This window comes from Apis florea, unplaced genomic scaffold, assembly GCF_048593485.1.
Source record: "Apis florea isolate Af1SG1 unplaced genomic scaffold, ASM4859348v1 contig_2153_pilon, whole genome shotgun sequence".
Lineage (NCBI taxonomy): Eukaryota > Metazoa > Arthropoda > Insecta > Hymenoptera > Apidae > Apis > Apis florea.
The window spans coordinates 70,111-90,525 of NW_028256536.1; the positions used below are offsets into that span (position 1 = coordinate 70,111).

The window sequence follows — 20,415 nt, forward strand, 5'->3', positions numbered from 1 at the left end:
AACCCGTAAGAAACCGTGTGTGTGTGTGTGTGTGTGTGTGTATGTTGGAAAAACACAAAGGCAAAAGGAATAGAATATCGAGCTCTGAATATGAAATCGAGGACAAAAAGGCTCGTTGAAAGGCGCGTTTCGTGCTGTTTAACGAGTAGTCGGCAAACATACGTGACGAGAACAGTGTTTAATAAAGTCGAACATTAATATTTAGGTCGTTTGGCAATCGTAATTCGAGTTGGCCAGTGCAAAACGGTGTCGAGGAAAAGAAAAAAAAAAAAAAAAGAAAATACGTCTCCTTTTTCATTTCCCTCCCCTCTCCTCGATTTTTTTTTCTACAGGAACGAGGAGCGAAATAGGCGAAGTCGATCAAACGAGTTTCTTTCTGGGTCAATGTGATTTCGAAATTTATGTCGTCCCGGGAATCAAGCGAAAACGTTCGATTTCGGCCGAACTGTTAACCGTTCAGACGGTGCGTGACGAAATTGGAAAAATTAAAGCAATGCTCCTGTGGATATTCCAATGACATTGTTCCACTAAATTTTCCAATTCGATAATTCTAAGCAATACCCGCGAAAATCCACTTTGCTCGACACACCAAAATTTCTCAACGTAAGACCAGGCGAACGCTTAGATTTTATTTAAACGTATCACTGGATATTCTTAATAAGGGATGTATGCGTTGTTAAATCCTCTTTTTTTTTTTTTTTTTTTTTTTTTACTCGCGAGCGAAGCTCAAAGCTGCGCTAAAACCTGGATAACGATAAAAGTGCTCGTCCAGCCAAGAATATCCCCCCCCCCCCCCCCTCCGGCGTACGGGTCTGGGAAACGTTAATTTCATAGAGAATGAAAAATTGTAAGTGTAATCAAGTGAAATGCGGCTTCTTAATTTCAACGTTGCCGCTATAATAAATCGTTGCCCCACCAAATTAACCTAATTTTGTATCAACCGCGATTACAATGATATATACATCTGCCCGTTCAGATTAAACGTTCTTAATTTTGAAGTAGCGGTTGATGCAACCTTAATTTTCTTGCAATTTTAATCCTTCTTATTTTTGCAGATCCATTCTTTCTTTCTTTCCTTCTTTCCTTCTTTCATTCTCCGGGAATTATCCGGGTAAAATGGTCGAATCTCGTGCATCTTTTAACGCAATCCAAATGTCAAACGATTATAATAATTGGAGCGATGTTCGGTATCTTTTTATATATCGAGCGAAAGCTCGATAATCGGTGGAATTGGTCAAGCAAGGGAAAATAGAAAAGACGCTCCGCTATAATAAGCAATTATTCCCTTTAACTTTGTCAGGTAATTATTTTTAGAATAATCTTTTTCGACAAAAATCCTTCCCTTTTCCTATAATATTATTATTACTCCTCCTAATATTTTCTATTTAAAATACATAATCTTAATTTTTAATCACGCCATATCTTTTAGACACGTTTCACACATTACATTCATTTAACGAATTTCAACGAAAGTAAAGTAAAATCGAAATCGTAGGCATCGGTTATTGGTATTATGAACCGTTTGAAAAAGAAAAGAAAAAAGAAGAAAAAAAAAATCAGGAAGGATAATATCGAGGAAGAAAAAGAAACGATAGCAAGAACGAAGAAACAAGGGTGAAAGAAAAAAGTAGAAACGAAAGGCAATTGGTCTCGACTCGTTCGTGTAACTAACTCGGCCTACCGATCACGTACAATCAGACGAGATTCATTGAAAATCTGAAGCCGTGGCCCAAGCATGATACAAAATTCTGGTCTTCTTCCGAGGTAATTGAATCCCAGTGTGCGGCCAGCCACTGTTCTCTCTCTCTCTCTCTCTCTCCCTCCGCCTTTTCCTCTCTTCCTCTCCTCCTCCTATCCTCCCCATGTTCCATTCAGTCGAACGAACCGGAACACACGCTCCTCGACCCCCTCCGAGTTTATTTTCCATCCATCTTGCTTTACGATAAGACAGAAGCAATATCTTGCTACAGGTGGCTGAATATACGTACCTCTCATTCACGGCCCCCGATTCTTCCCTCCCAATCGCTGTAGCCCGTGGAAATTTCTCTCGTTACGTACGCGTTACACGTAGTCGTGTTTTCGCGTGTACCATTCTTCCGCGAATCAGAATAGAGCTGGAAACACGGGAGATACGAGTTTTCCTTTATCATCGAGCTGTCAGACGATTTTCCTTCTTCCCTCGTAACTTTTAATCAAAGTACTTCCCCCCCCCCCCTCTTCTCTTTCTCGCTTTTTTCTCCGCTTGGAAGAAGAGAGTCTCTATAGATGGTTGGAAGATACTTTTAGTTTTCGAAAGAGAAAGAGTCGGTCGAAAGAGATTTTTCGAAGGGGATAGTCGGTTAGAGCGAAAATTTTCTCCTGGTTCGATTTGAGCCAACCACGTTCAAAAGGTTTGCCTGGTTTTGCCTTTCTAGAGAGGTTGCCATTGAACTCTCGTTTTACTCTATTTGTGTCGAAGCTTGTCTAGAGAAGAATTAGGTGGAACCTTTTGGAAATAAACTTCAATTAGGAATTTTTCGATTTGAAAGAAATATAATTCGGTTTCTTCGAATAAACACCATTCTCGTTTCGTTAAAATTCTCTTGGATATCGTATTTTGGCCGAAACCCCCCCATAGAGAATTTCAGTGTTGTCCATTGAGACGTCTCCGGGGAAGTGTATTTCGTAGAAAGCCTGGCTAAGTTTCATTAATAATCCTTTGGATCTTGCTCCAAAGCCTCTCCACACACACACACACACAACTCTGTTGAAATAAATAAATTGATCGACGTGTGTAACGTGTGATTTTCTTCTTTTTCGATTATTTAAAATGTTAAGATTATCTTATGTCTTCTCGAGGACTGGGCTCTAAAAATTTTTCGCGAATATTTTTATAGCGAGAAAGATTGGGAAAAATGAATAAATAAGATAAAACTGTTTAGTGGTGGTTCGTTTAAACTAAAACCTATAGCTTCGGTAATCTGCATATCGGAGATATTAATTAGTCCGGCTACGCGCGGCGCGATCGCAATAAATAAAACACGTAAGCGCGATAAACTCGACATCGAGACTCGTTTCACCGCTGTTATTGCCGGTCGCTTCTCATAGTTTTCGATCAAAATCGATCGTCTCTCTTTTCTCTCCCAGATATTTCACCTCCCTCCCATTTTCTGAAAATAAATTTTCCCTCCCCGAGAAGATTCGACGATTTCATTAAATGACAACGTGGCGTTAATCATTTTCCAGTTGGCGCGCGTATTGTGGGATCGGTATCTTCCTCGAATTTATTTCCGGTATAGAATCTCGTATTTACGAGAAAACGTGTGCCAAAATTCTGTTGCGCGTTTTATAATCTAGAAAAATTCCGTGCACGGTGATAGCGGTGAATGATTCACGATTTAGAACGTACGAATATTATACGCGAGAATAAATAAAATTTAATTCTCACTTGGTGTTTCCATCAAATTAAATATTTCCCACGCGCCGCGGGTAGTTATAATTCCATTGAAATCGATAGAGGAATAAATAATCATTTAACCGTGTTCCTTCTCCATTGTGGTGGTTCCCGTTACTGAAAATATTCGCGTGATTAACCGATATATCGTTGTTCCACTCGCTCGCGTGTTTAAACAACACGAGTATCTCTGTCGACACGGAATCACGCTTCTCATTTAATCGTTGAAATCAAATCCAATCACCTTTTAATAAAATAAGAAAAGGTCCATTCTTCGTCTTTACTTCTCGTCGTAAATAATAACTCGAAAGTTCTTCCTTCCGAATTCCGGTTCCGAAAATCAAATAAATCTCCATGTTGATTTCAATCAAACCGGGAAAAAGTATAGTACATTCATATGAAAAACCGAGGACTGTTCGTGTCGATTTTTAAAAATCTAAACGTACTAAAAATCTAAAATGGCTGAAAGTGGGAAAGTGAAAAAGCAGGAAAACTTTTTCTTCTCTGCTTTCCACAAATCCTCTAAATTAAATTATTAAATAGAGATCTCGATCTCCCCTTCGTTAATTCGCTCGCCCCTTGCCGATATCTCGCAAGAAATCACGTGGCCAACGTGGTTAATCCGATGCAGGTGTACGAGATGAAATTAAGCCGTGTTTGGCCTCGGTCTGTTGGGAAATTCAAGGAAACGCCGAGTCGTTAAGGAATGGAAAAGCGAGCAAGAAAGCATCCTGCAACTTTACTACCCTCCCGAAACGATGGCTAACCAATCTATTCGAAAAATCGATCAAACATTTCTCCATTCTTCCTTCTTCGCTTCGATTGTTTCAAAGCTCACGATTGATAACTTTTGCACGCTTCCTGTTTCGATCGTGTGTTTTCAGTTAATCGAATTTCCTTGGACGTAAACTTGCGGATCAGGGCCTCGATTAGCCGTGTCGTTACGCGTGGTTGATGGAGGAGGTAGGTCGTAAAATCGTAGGGCAGCAATTAAAGTTTACATATTTGGTGGGGAAACGAGTAATTCGGAGACATTTACGATTCAAAATTGTTGGAGAATCGATCTTCCTTTCTAGTTAATGCGTTTAAGAAATTTTCCATTCGAGTAATCCAATTGATTGAAAAATGTCGGATCGAACAATTTCGAGAATAGTTTTATGAAATTTTCTAATGTTTTCTAATTTTACTTTGGAAACTAATAATGTTGCACGCGTCACTAAGTAATTCGAAACTGGAGTTGAACGAACAAAAATATCAAACGATCAATTTAATTACGAAATTCGCACAATTGAAAATTATTAAGATTCTTCCCATTTTAGAATCTATATTCTAACGTGTTTCGAGTGATTGGTTCGCATGCGCCTAGCATTTATACGATCTCGAGGGTGGTTAGATTAATTGGCTCTCTTACATAACGCTCCAATTTACGGCCTTGCTATTAGTGATGGCACCAAGTTCAATATATACTCAAATCCAGTTTCATTTCGTAAAGTCGAGTACTATTTATAAGATACAATGGCTTGTACTCGAATTTTTCAGAGGTGATAGATCCTCGCTAATAAATTTTTAGGATCACAGTGGGAAAGATTTAGAAGCCAAAAATCTCTTTACTCTTTCAAATCTTTCAAATCGACTAAGCGACAAATCGGTGGTTCATCATTGGTTAATCACTGATTTGCAGCTGATTTGAATTTTAATAAATCAAAAAATAACTTGGGATCGATCAGTACGAAATAATTGTGAAATTACGTTGGAAAAAACGAGGAATACGTTTAAGAAAAACCATTTCCATTGTATAACGAGGAGTGTAAAATCACAACACTGTCCCCTGCGGTTTCTTTGAAAAGAATGGCGGCTCGATAAGTAGAGAGACAATCTCGTTGCTTTTATTTCTCGACTGTCTACCGGGGTATCGCTTTGTAAAAGAGCCTCGTTAAATTTATTATCGCGCAACATCATTCTCAAATACATATCCTATATCCTAATTTTCCACGGAGGATCAAGGCTAACCAAGTCTCGTTACACGCACAATTTATAAAATGCTCTATCGGTTATAATGAGAAAACGTATTTGTGAAGGAACATGCTCTAATTACAGAAACAATATGCGCGCGTGTGTGTATCTTTGAAAAGGATTGGGAGAGTGGCGATCCTTAAAAGATATATCATTAATTTTATCTCGCAATTTTCATCGAAACAAATTAGTTCTCGTAACGAAACGACCATGTCTTTGTCCTTCATTATTATACTATACGTATTATACGCATAATGAAAACAAGAGATTTGCTTTACGACTTTTGTGTACGAGACGTTAATTGTATCAATCTGCATGGAATATCATGGGATTGGATTTAAATATTTCGATTTTTTTCTTTTAATCGCAGCAATTCACGAAGTTGTTTAAGTAAAACGTTCGAACAATAGGTATTGAAACGAATAACATTCTAGTTTCATTTTGGCTTGATGTATTTAAATAATTGTATGTTTATTCGAATAAGTAAACGATATTTCTTTGAATCGTTATACGAAAAAATATCGCGATGTAATTATTCTTTATTTCGTACGAATACAATATCGATCGTAATATTGATCTATTTAAAAATAACAATAATACTATCGATCCTGGTATCTATTTTCAAATTATTGTAATTAAAGTCGTGAGGATGAGTAACAAATCTATAAAATTATTTCGAAGGATTTAATTTGTTATGTTTGATGATATAAAATAATTAATTGTTTCAAATTGCAATTATTTAAGATAAAATAAAATAGATCTGTTCTCGACGAATGAGAAGAATGAAAGGGGGATCGTAACGACCGATTTAAATTTACACGATTAAGAGTGTAAGAAAAATTCAATTAGTTGTGAAATGCAATTACGCGACGCGAATGAAACTTTTACGTTTATTCGATTGCAGGAAACGTTACGGATTCGCGATGAACTTGAAATAATTCTCTCTCTACCGTTCTATATTTAATTTCTATCTATATAGCACTTTAGAAACTGAACGATCGCATGTGAACAATACTTGATTTTCTTTAATCTCGAATTTAATTTCCTCTATTCGAAATTATTATTCTCGCATAGTAAAAAACTGTGTGATACGCATATTTATATCAGGAAAAAAAGCAAGAGAGAAATTATTTTAAAAAAGAGCGATCGTTTCGTTATTTATTTACGTTTAAACAATTGAATTGTTGCGTCTCGGGCGACAAGGATAGCTTCGAAATCGGTCATCGTTTCTTCAAACTGGAAGATGACGCTTTCCACCGCGTTTCCACCGGATGTGTAGCAATAAAATCAACGGTATTTGTCGGGCGTGCAAGTTTTACGGGCGAACGGGCGGCAGCCGCATTGAACGACGGCGGGGAAAATGGTGTCTGTATAAAAGAAGGCGGAAGACCGTGAACCGGCAAGTGGCGTCCGGTAAAGTGGACCGCGTGAAAAGGCGCCTTATTGTCGCGTTTGCTCGCTTTTGGCTTTCTGCTCTTCAATGAGCGCTTCCTATCACGATCGACGCCACGACAAAGACCGGCCTTTCATCGCCGAGACGTTACGTGAAAAGAGAATCGATGCTTTTACCACTTGCCGGATTGAAATATATTCCACGGATTCGAATATTTTCCACGTGGAAATAAAATGGATCGATCGCTCGTCAATTTTTTCTAACTTTCCTTCATAAGATTGTAAACGTAGTTTATTCGATATAGGATGAGGAGCATCTTTTGCTACAAACGTTTTGATTCAATCGAAATTCTTCGTTATTGTTCGCTCCATATATTCTTCTCGAAAGAATCATTACTCCACGAAGAACGGATATTCGATCAATCTCAAGATCTCGCCTTCGCCTTGATATTTAAAGAAACTCATCAGAGATCAGATATTTTGCCATCGAAATACGAAAGAGATTGAATATCGAGATAGGGAAACCGGTTTTTCGTCGAGTATTAACAAAAATACTCCAAACTCCCGCGAAAATAAAAAAGAATCGTTACATTTACAGGAGACTGACTAGCTACTTTTTCGTCAGCTACTTTCCTCGAGAGTGAATTCATTAACTCGGCAGTTAGCGGCAATTAAAAACGGCAAAACAAGCAGCACGGGTATCGGAAACAGGTAATTAACATGTTAATTGTGTTTCGCCGGTGTACAAAGGGTCCGCGTGACTAAGGAAGACGCGGATGAAACCGGGAGAGGGGGTTTCCGTGCGGCAGGTGATAAATAGCGAAAACACGATAAGGGGCTAGGAAAACAAGGTGGAAGCTTTGCAATTAAAATTCAGTAACTCGGTTACCGGAGGTGCTCCGGTCCCGATTGTAGTTGTACCGTTTAATACGATAAAGCCCGTTTTACATCGGCTAGGTACAAATCACCTCCCTCAGAGTCAGAGGGTTTTCAATTCGGGAGAGGAGAGGATGATGAAGTAATCGAGAATGTTCGATTATAACGAATATAAAATATATTTTATTTTTTCCTCCTTCGTCATGTAGAGAAATTTGAATTAAATCTTTATTGTCTCGCCTCATTTATACCATTTTTGAAAATGTTTTAAACATTTAGTAGTAATTTTTGACAAGAGTAGTAGAATACTTACTGTTACGTTATCAGCAGCAACAACAACAACAACACGGATTTTTACCGTGTTGTATTTCTTGTATTTATATAAAATTTTGTTTTCCAAAAATTGTGACAAAAGCGTAAAAGCGATTTTTCGAAAAGTCTCGAGAGGGCGAAACGACTGTCTAGAAACGATTGTCTAGATTGTTTATATTAATTAAGAGTAACAGCGACGAGACTGACGAAACGGTTATAACTTGAAGACAATCGTTGTGAAGTAAGGTAATAATATTTCGCAAATAAATTAATTAATACAGCCGAGGTGGCTGTTATCCTGCAGGACAAAGATAAATCGTTCGTTTAATTGGATTTCCGTAACAATGCAGAAATGCAGGGAAGTGTAAGCTATGAAATATTTAACGCGAGCTATACGACTAATTAATAAAATGAGATTACGACATAATAATAAACTCTATAAAAAATAATTGTATGGAATTTAATGCACCGATAGTTTAATTCTTTCCTCGAGTATAATACAAATGTGTCGTCCTGCCGTTATTAATTTTTTCTTTTGTTGGAAAATTTTCATTTTCGCTTTAAAAAAAGTCGGGCTGAACGAAACATCGACAATGGGGGAACTAAAATATAGGGAATAGAAATCGTACACGATGAGAATTATTACGTGACGATATTTCAAACTTTTTTTGCTTCTTAACTTTTCTTAAAAAATTATTCGTCAAGGTATATAATAATTAACACGTAATTACGTAATTATTTTTTTACTACCATCGATATTTTAAAAAATATTCAAAGTATAAATCATATTTACATTCGTCTTCGAATCGAAAATTATTCGTCATCACGGATCTCCTCTGCTTTCCCGAGATCGAAAGCAGAGAGAAAGCAAACAAAAAGCTACGATTCGAAGAGAGAGAGAGAGAGAGAGAGAGAGGAAGAATGTGTCGCCGCGCAAAACATTTTCAGATGCGAAGCCCCGCTCGTTAGCGGCGCGAATTTTATTTGCATCCAATTAAAATGCAACTTTGCTAAATACTTCCAATACTTGCGCGATCGCGACCTCGCTCGATAAACTTGCAAATGTTTTGCGGTCGCGAAATTAAACTTCGCGCGTGTACACCGATTGCGGGGAGGGAGGAAAGAGGAAGAGAAATATTTTATCTTTTTTATTTTCATTACAACGACTTGCCACAAAAAGTGAGGGAGGAATGCAACACTTACGATATTTTCCACGTTATCCACGTTCCGTAGATTTTTCAACAACATTTTCAACAACACAAAATTATCAACGATGTGGCAAAATCGATTCGAATCGATCGTGCTAAGAATCGTGTGTGTGAAATCGTTGCAATAGAAATTGCATCCGACAATTGAACGAACGAGCTCGACGATCGATAACCTCAAACACGGTTCTCGAATGTTGACACAACATTTAGATACAGATACACAAACTTTCCGCTCATATTAAAATTTATACTACTATAATTCGCATCGAGAACTATATAAAAACGAGTGGTTTCGATCGTTTTCCAGGCACGCACCAACGACAACCACGAATGAATGTCGGACGTTGATCACCGCCTGCTCCTTTCAGCGATCCGAAACGCGGCCCTTAATAACCAGTCAACCACGCCAACTATTTCATTAGCCGCGGGAGGAGGACGAAGGTGGTCGCGCGATCCACGACCACGGTGAAGCTCGCCTTTGACGCTCGGCCGTCTCCCTTATCCCCGGCGAGAAAGGACGATCCCGAGAAGTTTAATAAGTGCACCGCCGCCACACATGTTCCGGTGTCGCTGCGCCGCCAGGGGGGGATCCCTATCGATCTCGAGGCACGCGCGAGCGCTCCCCTCAAGGATAAAGGGTTGAGGAATCCGAGGGATGCGTCGGTCGAGAGACGTTTCATTCCCGACGAGAATTCGCAATTACGATGGAGCGAAGGGGGGGGTGAAAAATGCGATACACGCGGAGTGTTTAAACTCGACTCGGATAGGGAGGGGATTGGTGGATTGGTAGAGGGGAGGGGGAGGGAGGAGGAGGTGGGCCACGACGATGGTGGGTTGGCTCGGTTGGGAGGGATGATCGAGGTGATCGCGGTGGTGGTGGATTGGAAAAGTGGTGATGCAAATGTGGAACGATGCCCTCTCTCTCTCGCAGTGGCAGTGACATTCGTATCGCATCCAACGTGTGCGCGAAATGTCGACTCGCGAATCCGGTTTGCCGCCTCCTCGAAATCTCGCTGCTCGTTTCTCTTCTTCGAAGCGGGGTTCACCTCGAATCCGAGAGCACGAGGCCACCGTGGAATACGCGACCCGTACAAACGATTCGACGAGATTCGAGAAGGATTTGGATGGACAGGGGATCGGAGATCGGCCTCCATCGATAACCGTTGAAACTCTCTTCTTCAAAGTGAACGATGTAAAAAACGAAAAAACGTCTCCGGCTAATTGCGTTTAGAAAATTCTCCATTGTGTGTGATAATAACTCGGTGCACGATCGAGGTTCATCGTTTCTGGCCAGAGAGAGAGAGAGAGAGAGAGAGAGAGAGAATATAAAACAAAAATATATATACACGCATCCAAGAGAGAGAGAGAGAGAGAGAGTATAGAGAAGATAATAGAGAGTTGCGCACGAGTGTGGGAGAAGGGAAGGAGTTGGGAAGAGGGTGAAAACTGGGGGACAAAGGAGGGTGGGTGGAAGAAGAGAAGAAGGGAACAACGGACTGCAACGTGAGCGTGGAAGTTGAGGAAGAGGAGGAGGAGGAGGAGGAGGAGGAGGAGGAGGCGGAGGAGGCGGAGGAGGAGGAGGAGGGGAGGGGAAGGGACAAGCAGGGAAGTTTCCGTCTGTCCAAAGTGGATGGGGGTGAAAATGTTCGGAGTGTTGCTGGCATGTGTCTGGCTGGTTGCCGGCTCCCCGTTACATCCCTGGCCGCTAATACCGCACAAAGGTACGTGTGCTCGATCGGTAATTTTTTTCTATCCCTTCCCCTCCTCCTCCTCCTCCTCCTCCTCCTCTCCCTCCAAGATAAAAACCCGATGATCACGAGGTTATCGCGATCCTCGTGGACGAAAGGTCGAAAGATCGTTTAGAGAGGACGTCGAAGGAAAATAGAAGGAAAACTGTCTCTCTCTCTCTCTCTCTTTCACGTATCTTGGATATATATTCCTCCTTCTTTTGTGATGCGCTCGGCTCGGTAGTTTGTTGCAACTTTTTTTCCCCATCCCCTTTTTCCTCCATCGAAATTACAGGAGCCTCCCTCTCTCCTAACCGTAACCGTTGTTGGCAGACTGTAGTTTTACGGCTGACACGAAGACCGTAATTTAAAATACTCCCGCTACTATAAAAGAGACGAACGATAAAAAGGCTCGAACGGGGGAAAAAAAGGAAGAGAGAGAGGGAGAGAGAGAGAGAGTTATTCCATCTCGCAACGTTGATAATCCGATGTGGAAAAGTTGTCCGACGTTTTCCATCCCCTTCCACGGTGTGTTGAACGGTGACCAACGATGATAGGGAGCCCACCAATACGGTTAGAATAACCGTTGGCTTTTCTTTCGTTGATCCAAACTTGGAGACCGTCAACTTTCCTCGTTAACAAACACGTTTGTTGGATTACGTAAACGCGATTGAGCGGGAAACTTGACGTCATCTTTTTAGATTTATCGGCCGAAATTGTCGAATTCCGTTTATCCATCTAATCCATCCATCTAATTGGAGAGACGGTATATAAATTATGAAACACAATAACGCCACTGTTGTGCAAGATTCTGCGACTTCTAAAGATTTCGTTCCGCGTCGTCGTTCCACACCATTGAATTTATCCGAAACTGGCCATATTCCTCACTTTCCTACCGAAAATGATGAGATTTTTGACGATATACTATTAATTGGAGAGAGAGAGAGAGCATTTCGTAAAGAAACTGCGATTCGAATCGGAGGGAAAAGAAATATCACGGTGAGATTAATATAATAATTGCGTTATAATATTAACCCCTTCCTGTACCATTTAGTTCGACGAAAGTTCCAAGTGGTGCTCGAAAACAGTTGCAACACGAGTCGAAATATAAGTATGGGAATAAGTGTGATAAGTGACAGTTTCAAAACTATATATTATATAAATAACGATACTTTAATAGAAATTACAGTCTTCTGAGTGTGCCTTCGTTCCAAGGAATGTAATATTACGCCTAAAAATGAACAGTATATATTATAAACAAAAAAATTTAATCGTAAGAGATGCTCGTCTTGAATCAATATCTAATAGGAGTAAATACTTGGTCTTCAAAAATTAATAGTCCTTCATAGTTTAGACGCTTTCTTTTATTATGGTGCAAACACGTCGCTACCATTGAATTGCTTCCACGTATCATTTTATAAAATAAAATCATTAAATCTTACCTCAAAAGCTAAAGTACAAAATCATTAGCACACGTACGAGTGCCATTCGTGGCATTAATTCATGTTTGAGTTGAAATCTTTATCACGAATCAGACTCGTTATGAAGGAACGATTTCGAATGAGGGGCACAAGGAAGAGTAGACAAGGTTTTTTTTCGCGCTCTTTGTATCGATATCGCCCTCCTTTGTGCCGCACGCTCGATTTCGCAAATGCGCGCTTCCGTCTATTGCGCGGCTTTGCAATTTTAGGAATTACTCCATCAAGATTCAACGTCGCGATCAATCGACACCAGTTTTTACTTTTTTTCTCAAACCATTCTCTTGCAAAAATGTTTCGACGAAAATTTTCGAATTCAATTCCGCGAGATCTGCGAATAATTTTTTTCATGATATTAATCGAATTCAAAGAGACACGTCGAGTGCGATTCTTATCCGTGATTTACTTTTGATCTTCGTCTTATTTTCGTATTTACGCAAAAATCTATAGTTTAACGATTAAAAACACGGATAAGATTACTGGTCGCGACATGATCCTCGAGGATTGGAACGAGTAGAAAGATCATAGAAAGTATCGAAATTAATTCGTGGAAGTTAACCATCGTTTCCTTTTTATCTCACCGCGCTCTGTATCGATTAATAAGTTTCCGCTTCTAGGAAACTTTCTCCACCTTCTCAACTTGAAGTAATATAATACTGGGAAGAGAGCGTGAACAAAGTGAAATTAAAAGAATGGCCAAGTTTAGAATATCTAATTTGGGACCCTTTTAATCAACACCTCTCGGATTCGCCGTTCCCTGAATCGAAGATTTCTCGAATCGATGATCGATATTCGTTTCCGTACTCGAGAAGATCGAATAAACATTTGATCATAGATAGATACGAGAAGAAATTTAATATCAGGGAAATTGGAGCAGCAAGAAAAATTTAAACTTAACGAACGCATCGTGATTCGAATCATTCCTGATTCGAATTGTGTCGTTTGAAAAAGACACAAATTCGTGGTAATGGAATGCGAAAGATAGAGGAGATTAAGTTACATTGTTTTGGCGTTTTTAAATTCTTGGAAATGTAGAAACCGATCTTTGATAAGGCGAGACTCTTAATTGGGTGAGTTCAATTTTAATGATATTATTGTTCTCGTTCATTATATCCGATTTTACAGTTTATTATTATCCGAGGAATCACGAGTCTCGACAATAATCAGCAACAACAAGAGAGAGAGAGAGAGAGAGATACAAGTTTAAGTATTCATTTTCGGTCGTGCGATACGTAAATAACGGGAAAGTGAAGCTCGTTTGAGTTGCACGTGAGAATAGGAAATAATTAGGCCATAGTGGATGGTTGAGAGGAGAATAGCGGTAGCATTAGGCGGACGAAAAATGGGTAGAGCGCGCGAATATTCACCGCATCGACGGATGGAACGATCCCCCAAAAGTAGAAAAAAAAAAAAAAAAAAAAAAATGGAACCGAATATCTCTTTCAATCGAACCTTTGTCATCGCTCTCGCGAATTTCTGTATCTATTTTTTTTTTTTTTTTTTTTTTTTTAAATTCGAGAGAGTCACGCTGCTGCTGCTCGTATCATATCGCGACGTTTGTCATTCGAAACGTTCCATTCGTAGTATCGTTCTTTTCCATTTTCCTCCATCCCCTTTCTCCCTTCTTTTCCCCGCCATTATCTCGATCATCGTTGCGAAAATTCCCACGATTTCGAGATTAGGAGAAATATTTTTTCTCATTTTGAAATGGAGGGTCCGCCGCCTCCATTTTTCGGGGGAAGGAAAGTTTCGCACCAGCTGAGCTGGGGGGGGAGGGGGGGAGAAGGGGGGGGTGATAAATGCGAAACGAATCGTAAATTTCGAGCGGGACGGGTTAACGCAATTTTGCCGAATACGCGTCGAAACGGAAAGAAGGATGGCGGAGAGAAGGCGTGGAGAAGGAAATTTGAAACGTTTCGAGTTAACTTTTATCGGCTCGAGCGCGATCGTTACATACACACACACACACCCCCTCCCCCCCTCCTCTCCCTGATAAATTATCGTGGCTAATTGCATCGTACATATACACACGCGTCTTGCTCGCCGTGCGCGCGCCACCTTCGAACGCGGCTGCGCCGAACGAATAATACCTGGTTACCGAAACTGGACACCGTATAATTGCATATTTTTGCGCCGACTAATGCACTCGCGGCCGTTCGTTACGCAATGCTCGGCTAGAACGCGACGCGAATGTTTTATAAATTTGTACGATGACCGACGAATGTTTGTCGGAGTGGAGGGACGATGGATCGATACGCGAGCCTCGTTTCATCGCGGCTGTTTTCTTTTCTCTTCCCTTCGGGGTGAAAGGTGATCATTCGAGTCTTCAATTGAAATTTTGAAATTTTCACTCGTAAATTTGAATCGTTGTCAATTCTTTCTCTCTCTTTTGTACCGATCAATTTGAGACTGGATTATTCTTTATAGTCGCGAAACTTTTAACTTTTGTACGCGAAAATAGGAGGAAGGATTAGGTATCGTGAAGTGAATGCTAGCAGACCGACTTCTAACATTTCTCCAAGAAAACAGATGTGAAAACAGACACTCGTTTCTAACGGAAACAAATAATTATTGGCAACTTTGAAAATATTAATTTTTCGCCCCGTGTTTATCACAACTACGGCGAATCTATTGTACTCTCTTCCTTTCTACTCTAAAGATCATCTCCGTCATGAGGACGCGGTCAGAAATAACCGGGAAATTACTTGAAACGCGTCATCGACGAATCCATTTTCCTGAATTCGCAGCGGTATCTACACAGAAGCAGGTTCGAATTTGTTAATTAACTTGTTTAATGGATAGAACTCGGAAGATTAAGGATTGCATTTGGACTGGGTCCAACTCCCTACGTGACCAAAATTGGGAAAGCAATCGTGAGCGCTCCCCTTCGGAGCGATTTTCTCTCGAAGAGCAGCTGCGATATCGTTAAAACCTGGATTCGCGAAACACGAGGCAAATTTGGGAGACGACGGTGGCGGTCTCAGATTTAAAATAACGAAAAATCATTTGATCGATCCGATAATTTCATCGAAATAAATAAAAAGCTTCCCTTCTTCTTCCGTTCCAACTTATATATCCATAAGATAAGATAAGATAAGATGAATATTGGCCGAAACTTGTTTTATCGAATTGGTATCGAAGCGGTTGAAGTTTGCGGCGGATGAAGGGAGGAATAAATAGAAATAGAACGGATCCAGGGGATTGAAATTACTTACAGCTTGATAAATCGATATTTTTGCCCACCAAAACTTTCGACTTCAATCTCTCCACATCCTCAAAATTCCATGAATATTATTAACAACGTTATGCAACACGTCGAACCTGTTCGAAAAAAATAGATACGGATTACAAGCGTCCGTCGGGTGGAGAATTAACGAATATAAAGATAAAAGAGTTTCAAAGAGAATTGAAGAGGATGGGAGTGAATTTTCACCGTTTGAAAACGCGGCCTTGCGTTTCCAGGAACACGTGTCCCACGGAGGCGAAGGGTGGTTAAATCTGGTTGCACACGGGCCAAGTAGTTAAAGGCCAGTCCCCACGAATAAACGTTGAATTACTGTTCCCTATTATTCCTGCTACGCTCTTGAATAGAACTGTCCCTGTTACGCGAGCGTGGCTCGCGTTCAAAGATACAACCACGATTCTCCTACGATACTCTTTGTTCCCTCTAATCGTCGTGGATCAAGATTAGACAAATTAATGAATCCCGAGAACAGAAGTGATCGTTCCAACGATGCATAAGGTAAAAACTTTCTTCGAACATTCGCGTGCAACACACGATCGATTTGCAAAAAAGAGAGTTGAAGAGTTTAACGAGATTTAAAAAAAATAAAGAAAGAAAGAGAGTAGGAAAGTATGTATAAAGCAATTTTTGTTATTAATAAACGCCGGTATCCGGAAAATATCCGGATTGATCTAGGTTTAATTTTTATACCCTATATCCGGAACAAATAGGATACACACGTGTCAACAAAAATGTTTTCCACCGTGATCGGGATACAGTATTTACACGGATGCTGGGAAATAAAAAAAGCTCCACCTTTTACCTCGCAAACTGCTGTTTAAATATTTAACAAAAAGATGATCGCGGGGGGATGGATGATTTTCACGTTTTACAAAAAACATTGTTTGAAAAATAAGAGCGGGGCGGTGTCGAGTCGATAAGCCATTCCGAGCGATCGATCATCCGAGGGGATAGAAAATAAAAGTCCCGAATTTGTTTTGCTCCCTCGATCGTTGAATCCCGTGTGCACTCGAAGAAGACGAGGAGGAGGAGGAGGCAAAACGGGCAGCGTTATCGGCCGAGCCGGGCGGTGGAGGGCCCTCGGTTTTTCGAGGAACCGAATCGAGACGGATGAGTGGGAGAGAAAGAGAAAGGGGCGGAACGTCTCGAAAGGTGGCTGCCCCTGTGGCAGTGCTCGTGTGGAATAAAGGATCCTCGAAGGGTACTCGACCTCGATGTAACGACTTTGCACACGCTCGTAACTCGATATTGTGAAATCCTCTTATCGCGAGGTAGCAGCTGCAAGCGCACAAGAGCCATCGGAAACGCGAAAAGACTGTGCCACGATTACTCGGCTGTCGTAAACTCTAATTTTCCTGTTTCCACCGCTGCCGAAAAAACCGAAAAATGAAGCAACGAGCAGATTCGGTGGAAAAATTAGTAAGCTCCTCGATGATAGCTCTTTCGAGTTCAACGTACGTATTTTTCGAAGGATAAATAATTTATCGGCACGGTTATGTAAAGCGAGGCGAGCGTGTAAAAGAGGTTGGTGAACACGGTCGTCATCGAGGAGGGGAGGGAGAAAAAAGAAGAAAGGGAAGGAAAGAAAGAGAGTCGTTCCTTCTTTTAGGCGGAGTGTTCGTTCTACTAAGAATCTTTGGAGAGGATCTTAACGAGGTTCGAATGGAAGTCGTTCGTCTTCAGACTCTTTGGAGTAGTCTTTCGCTCGAATATTCCGGCGATCGTAACGAGCGGCTAGAATTTCACGGGAGAGATCGTCGAAATTCTTTCTCTTCGAAGGAATTGAAAAAGAAAGAAATGTCAAAAATCGTCGGCTCGATGATTCGAAAAGAAGCGTGGGTGGAAAACTTGTCATCGAGCAACGAGATTGATAAAACGAACCCCCCGTTCGAAGATTATCATTGAAACAATAACGACGTTATCCCGCTGCATTTGGTTGCGGATCGAGCAAGTTTTCGAGGGAGGGAGGGGGTAAATGAATAATTAACTTGGTTACACGGTTCCAATTAAAATTATATATAGTTGAAGACTTGGCGTGATAACGTACGAGGAGGCAGACTATTAGAGACAAGGATCAAGGCCAGTTTCTTAATTCGTTAAGAAGTTTCGACTAGCGTATTAACGCCCCTGGATTCGATTAAAGGATGCCCGGTGGAGGCGCGTCGAGCTATGAGCTCGTGATTTAATTTAATTAGCGGCTAGACACGGAGGAGATGTTGGGAGGGGAGCGGGGGAGGGGAGAGAAATGGTTTCGTTCGGTGGAGGACGTTTCGAAAAGCCTCGGGGGAAGAGGGTTGGGTTGGAACGCCGACAGGACTAATGACAGGGGCTACATTCGATCTTGGCAACTTGGTGTTGCCTTGTATTTTGATAAGTAGATTAGACGGATAAAGTCGAGTCGAATTGCTCGAGCGAAATGATGATAATTATTGAAAATTTTTTCAGACGCCGATGATTTCAGAAACTCTATTTATCGGGATGTAAAATTTGTTAGAAATGTGAGAGGAACGAACGTGTTCCGATCGATAAATTTCCTCCTCCTCGCACGAAGATTGGATTTCTACCGTTAATTTTTCATTTCTTTCTCTTGAGTTGAGCTTACCAGCTAACGTTTAAAGTTGTAAATCATTACGATTTATAGAAACTCGTGAATGTGTTCTCTTCGGTTCGTAAATTGGAATTTGGCGCGATATCATCGTCTTCGTTCTCGTTTCGTCTCTAACGAAATATGTTTGTCAAGGTGACGCCTTTGCTTTTTTTTTTACTGGGAGCAAGCCTTTTAACGGGGTGCACCGGGCGGCTTATCCTAGGAGGCTTTCCTCCAGCTCTTTCTTGGGATTTAATTAATGCCGCCATTATCGCGCGGTATGAAATAAAAACTGATTTTAAAAACGAATCTTAGCGAGACGCGGCCTCTCGCGTCCCAAACTCGAGATTCAAAAGGAAAATAGTATATTTTAATTAAAGGGGAAGAAAGGAGGCTGGCTTATTCTTATTATATTCTCCACGTCTCTTTTTTTCGTGGAGCCAAACACCAACCTTTTTTTGAATACCACTAATCACCTGTGTCGCTGAAAGAAATACATCTTTCTCCGTGTTTATATTAATTAAATTCAATTCGTGGAAATTTTAATACATTTAAAAGGACGAAATTAAGATATATTTCGGAGAATATGTTATTATTCGCCATCTTTTGTGTTATTACAAAGCCTGGGCTAAAGCTTGAGGAGAAAGCTTCTTGGAAATGGGATCCAATAATTAATTGATATTTTCAGTTAGTTCAACTGATTTGTAATGAATTTTCCAATCTTTCGAACGAAAAAGTTGTATCGCAGAAAGTAATACATCAAGGATGAAAGATCGGTAATGCGAGGATATAAAAATAAACGTAGCGATAAAAAAAATTCGTCGTTGTCACGTACGAAAACGAGACGAGATAATTTCACTTAAAACGAAGCTTTTCTTTTTTCTTTTTTTTTTTTTTGAATCGAAAGGTTCGTTTAAACGAACCTTCAACCCTTTAATTACCTTCCCACCCCGGATGAAAGCATTATGAAAGCGAGACGATCCCGTTGAACCCGACAGAAGCGGAAAGAAAAAAGAAATCGAATTCTTTGTGAAAATGACGGCAGTTTACAGAATGGAACGGTTAAAACGGTTTGCCCGTTGAGAGGCAAAAGAGATTGCGGATTATCATGACAGATCTTGATGCTCTGCAGGGGATCGAGCCCGCTGTAGTTAACTCTCTTAAGTGCGGGTGGAATGGTTCCGTTTTGCATAAAACCATGGTGGAAAAATCGGAGGAGCGGCGATGAATCGCGTTGCTGATTAAGCACGCTTGGTCACAGATGCCGGGTTAATGAGAAACGCTCGATCAAAATTACGTAATAATTGGAAGACGCATCGCCTGTCCTGTCCGCGATAGATTACCGACACTGCTGTTTATCACCGTTGTTACTCCTTGCAAAGCTTTTTGCTTCTAGCAGATCGAGTCGATTATTAATCGGGCTGAAATTTCATTTTACCCAACGATGGATTCGCGTACGAATTTTCAATTTCGGAAGGAAAGAAACGTGTGATATTTATTCGAAGACAGACGAAAGATTAACGCTTTCGAACGCTCCAAATCGTCATAAATATATATATATATAGGTAGAAATCCAGCTGTAAAATCCGACCACCTCTTCCCTTCTCTTTGGATCGTCGAGATCAATTATCTTGGCGAACCACAGAGTCGATGGAACGTACGGACACTCGAGCCAATTACGCCGCGAGCGTTAAAAATCCAATGGAAAGACGTTGGACATTTTTCCAACCGGGTTGCGTCGGATTTAATCGGGCGCGGCGTTTCGACGACTCGAAGCACGGCGAGAATTTGCAATTACGTTTCTCTAATTCCTCTCGACGTGACGACACAGACCCGTTTTTATCGGACGAGCGGGCCGGCTTATTTATCGATAGAGCTCGTAAAAGAGCTCGGCCGGCAAACGGCTCATAAAGGAGCCTCCAATAAAACTGCCGTGCTCCTCCCTCCCCTCTTGTCCACGCATTCGAAACCCCTCGAAACGGATCGTTAGCCGGGAATTTCGAGGCCTCCCCCACTCGTAAATTTTCGACCATGAATTTTTACGACGCGTCCGTCACGTTCGATCACCGGGAGGAGACGGAATATTATTCACCGTTGTTTCATTGCCCGAAACAATGGTAATTCGATGAACGTTGGCAATGCTTC

At 40.8% G+C, this 20,415-nt stretch overlaps 1 protein-coding gene across 2 annotated transcripts in view; it reads left to right on the forward strand.

Annotated features, from left to right (window-relative positions):
- Positions 1-10,838: 10,838 nt before the first annotated feature.
- LOC100866886 (disintegrin and metalloproteinase domain-containing protein 10) overlaps positions 10,839-20,415 on the forward strand; it is a 133,718-nt gene continuing 124,141 nt past the window's right edge. For both annotated transcript variants that reach the window (XM_086915607.1, XM_086915610.1), the window contains exon 1: positions 10,839-10,955. In XM_086915607.1, coding sequence (XP_086771733.1) covers positions 10,865-10,955 — 91 coding nt within the window. In that variant the 5' untranslated portion in view covers positions 10,839-10,864. The remainder of the gene's footprint in view (positions 10,956-20,415) is intronic.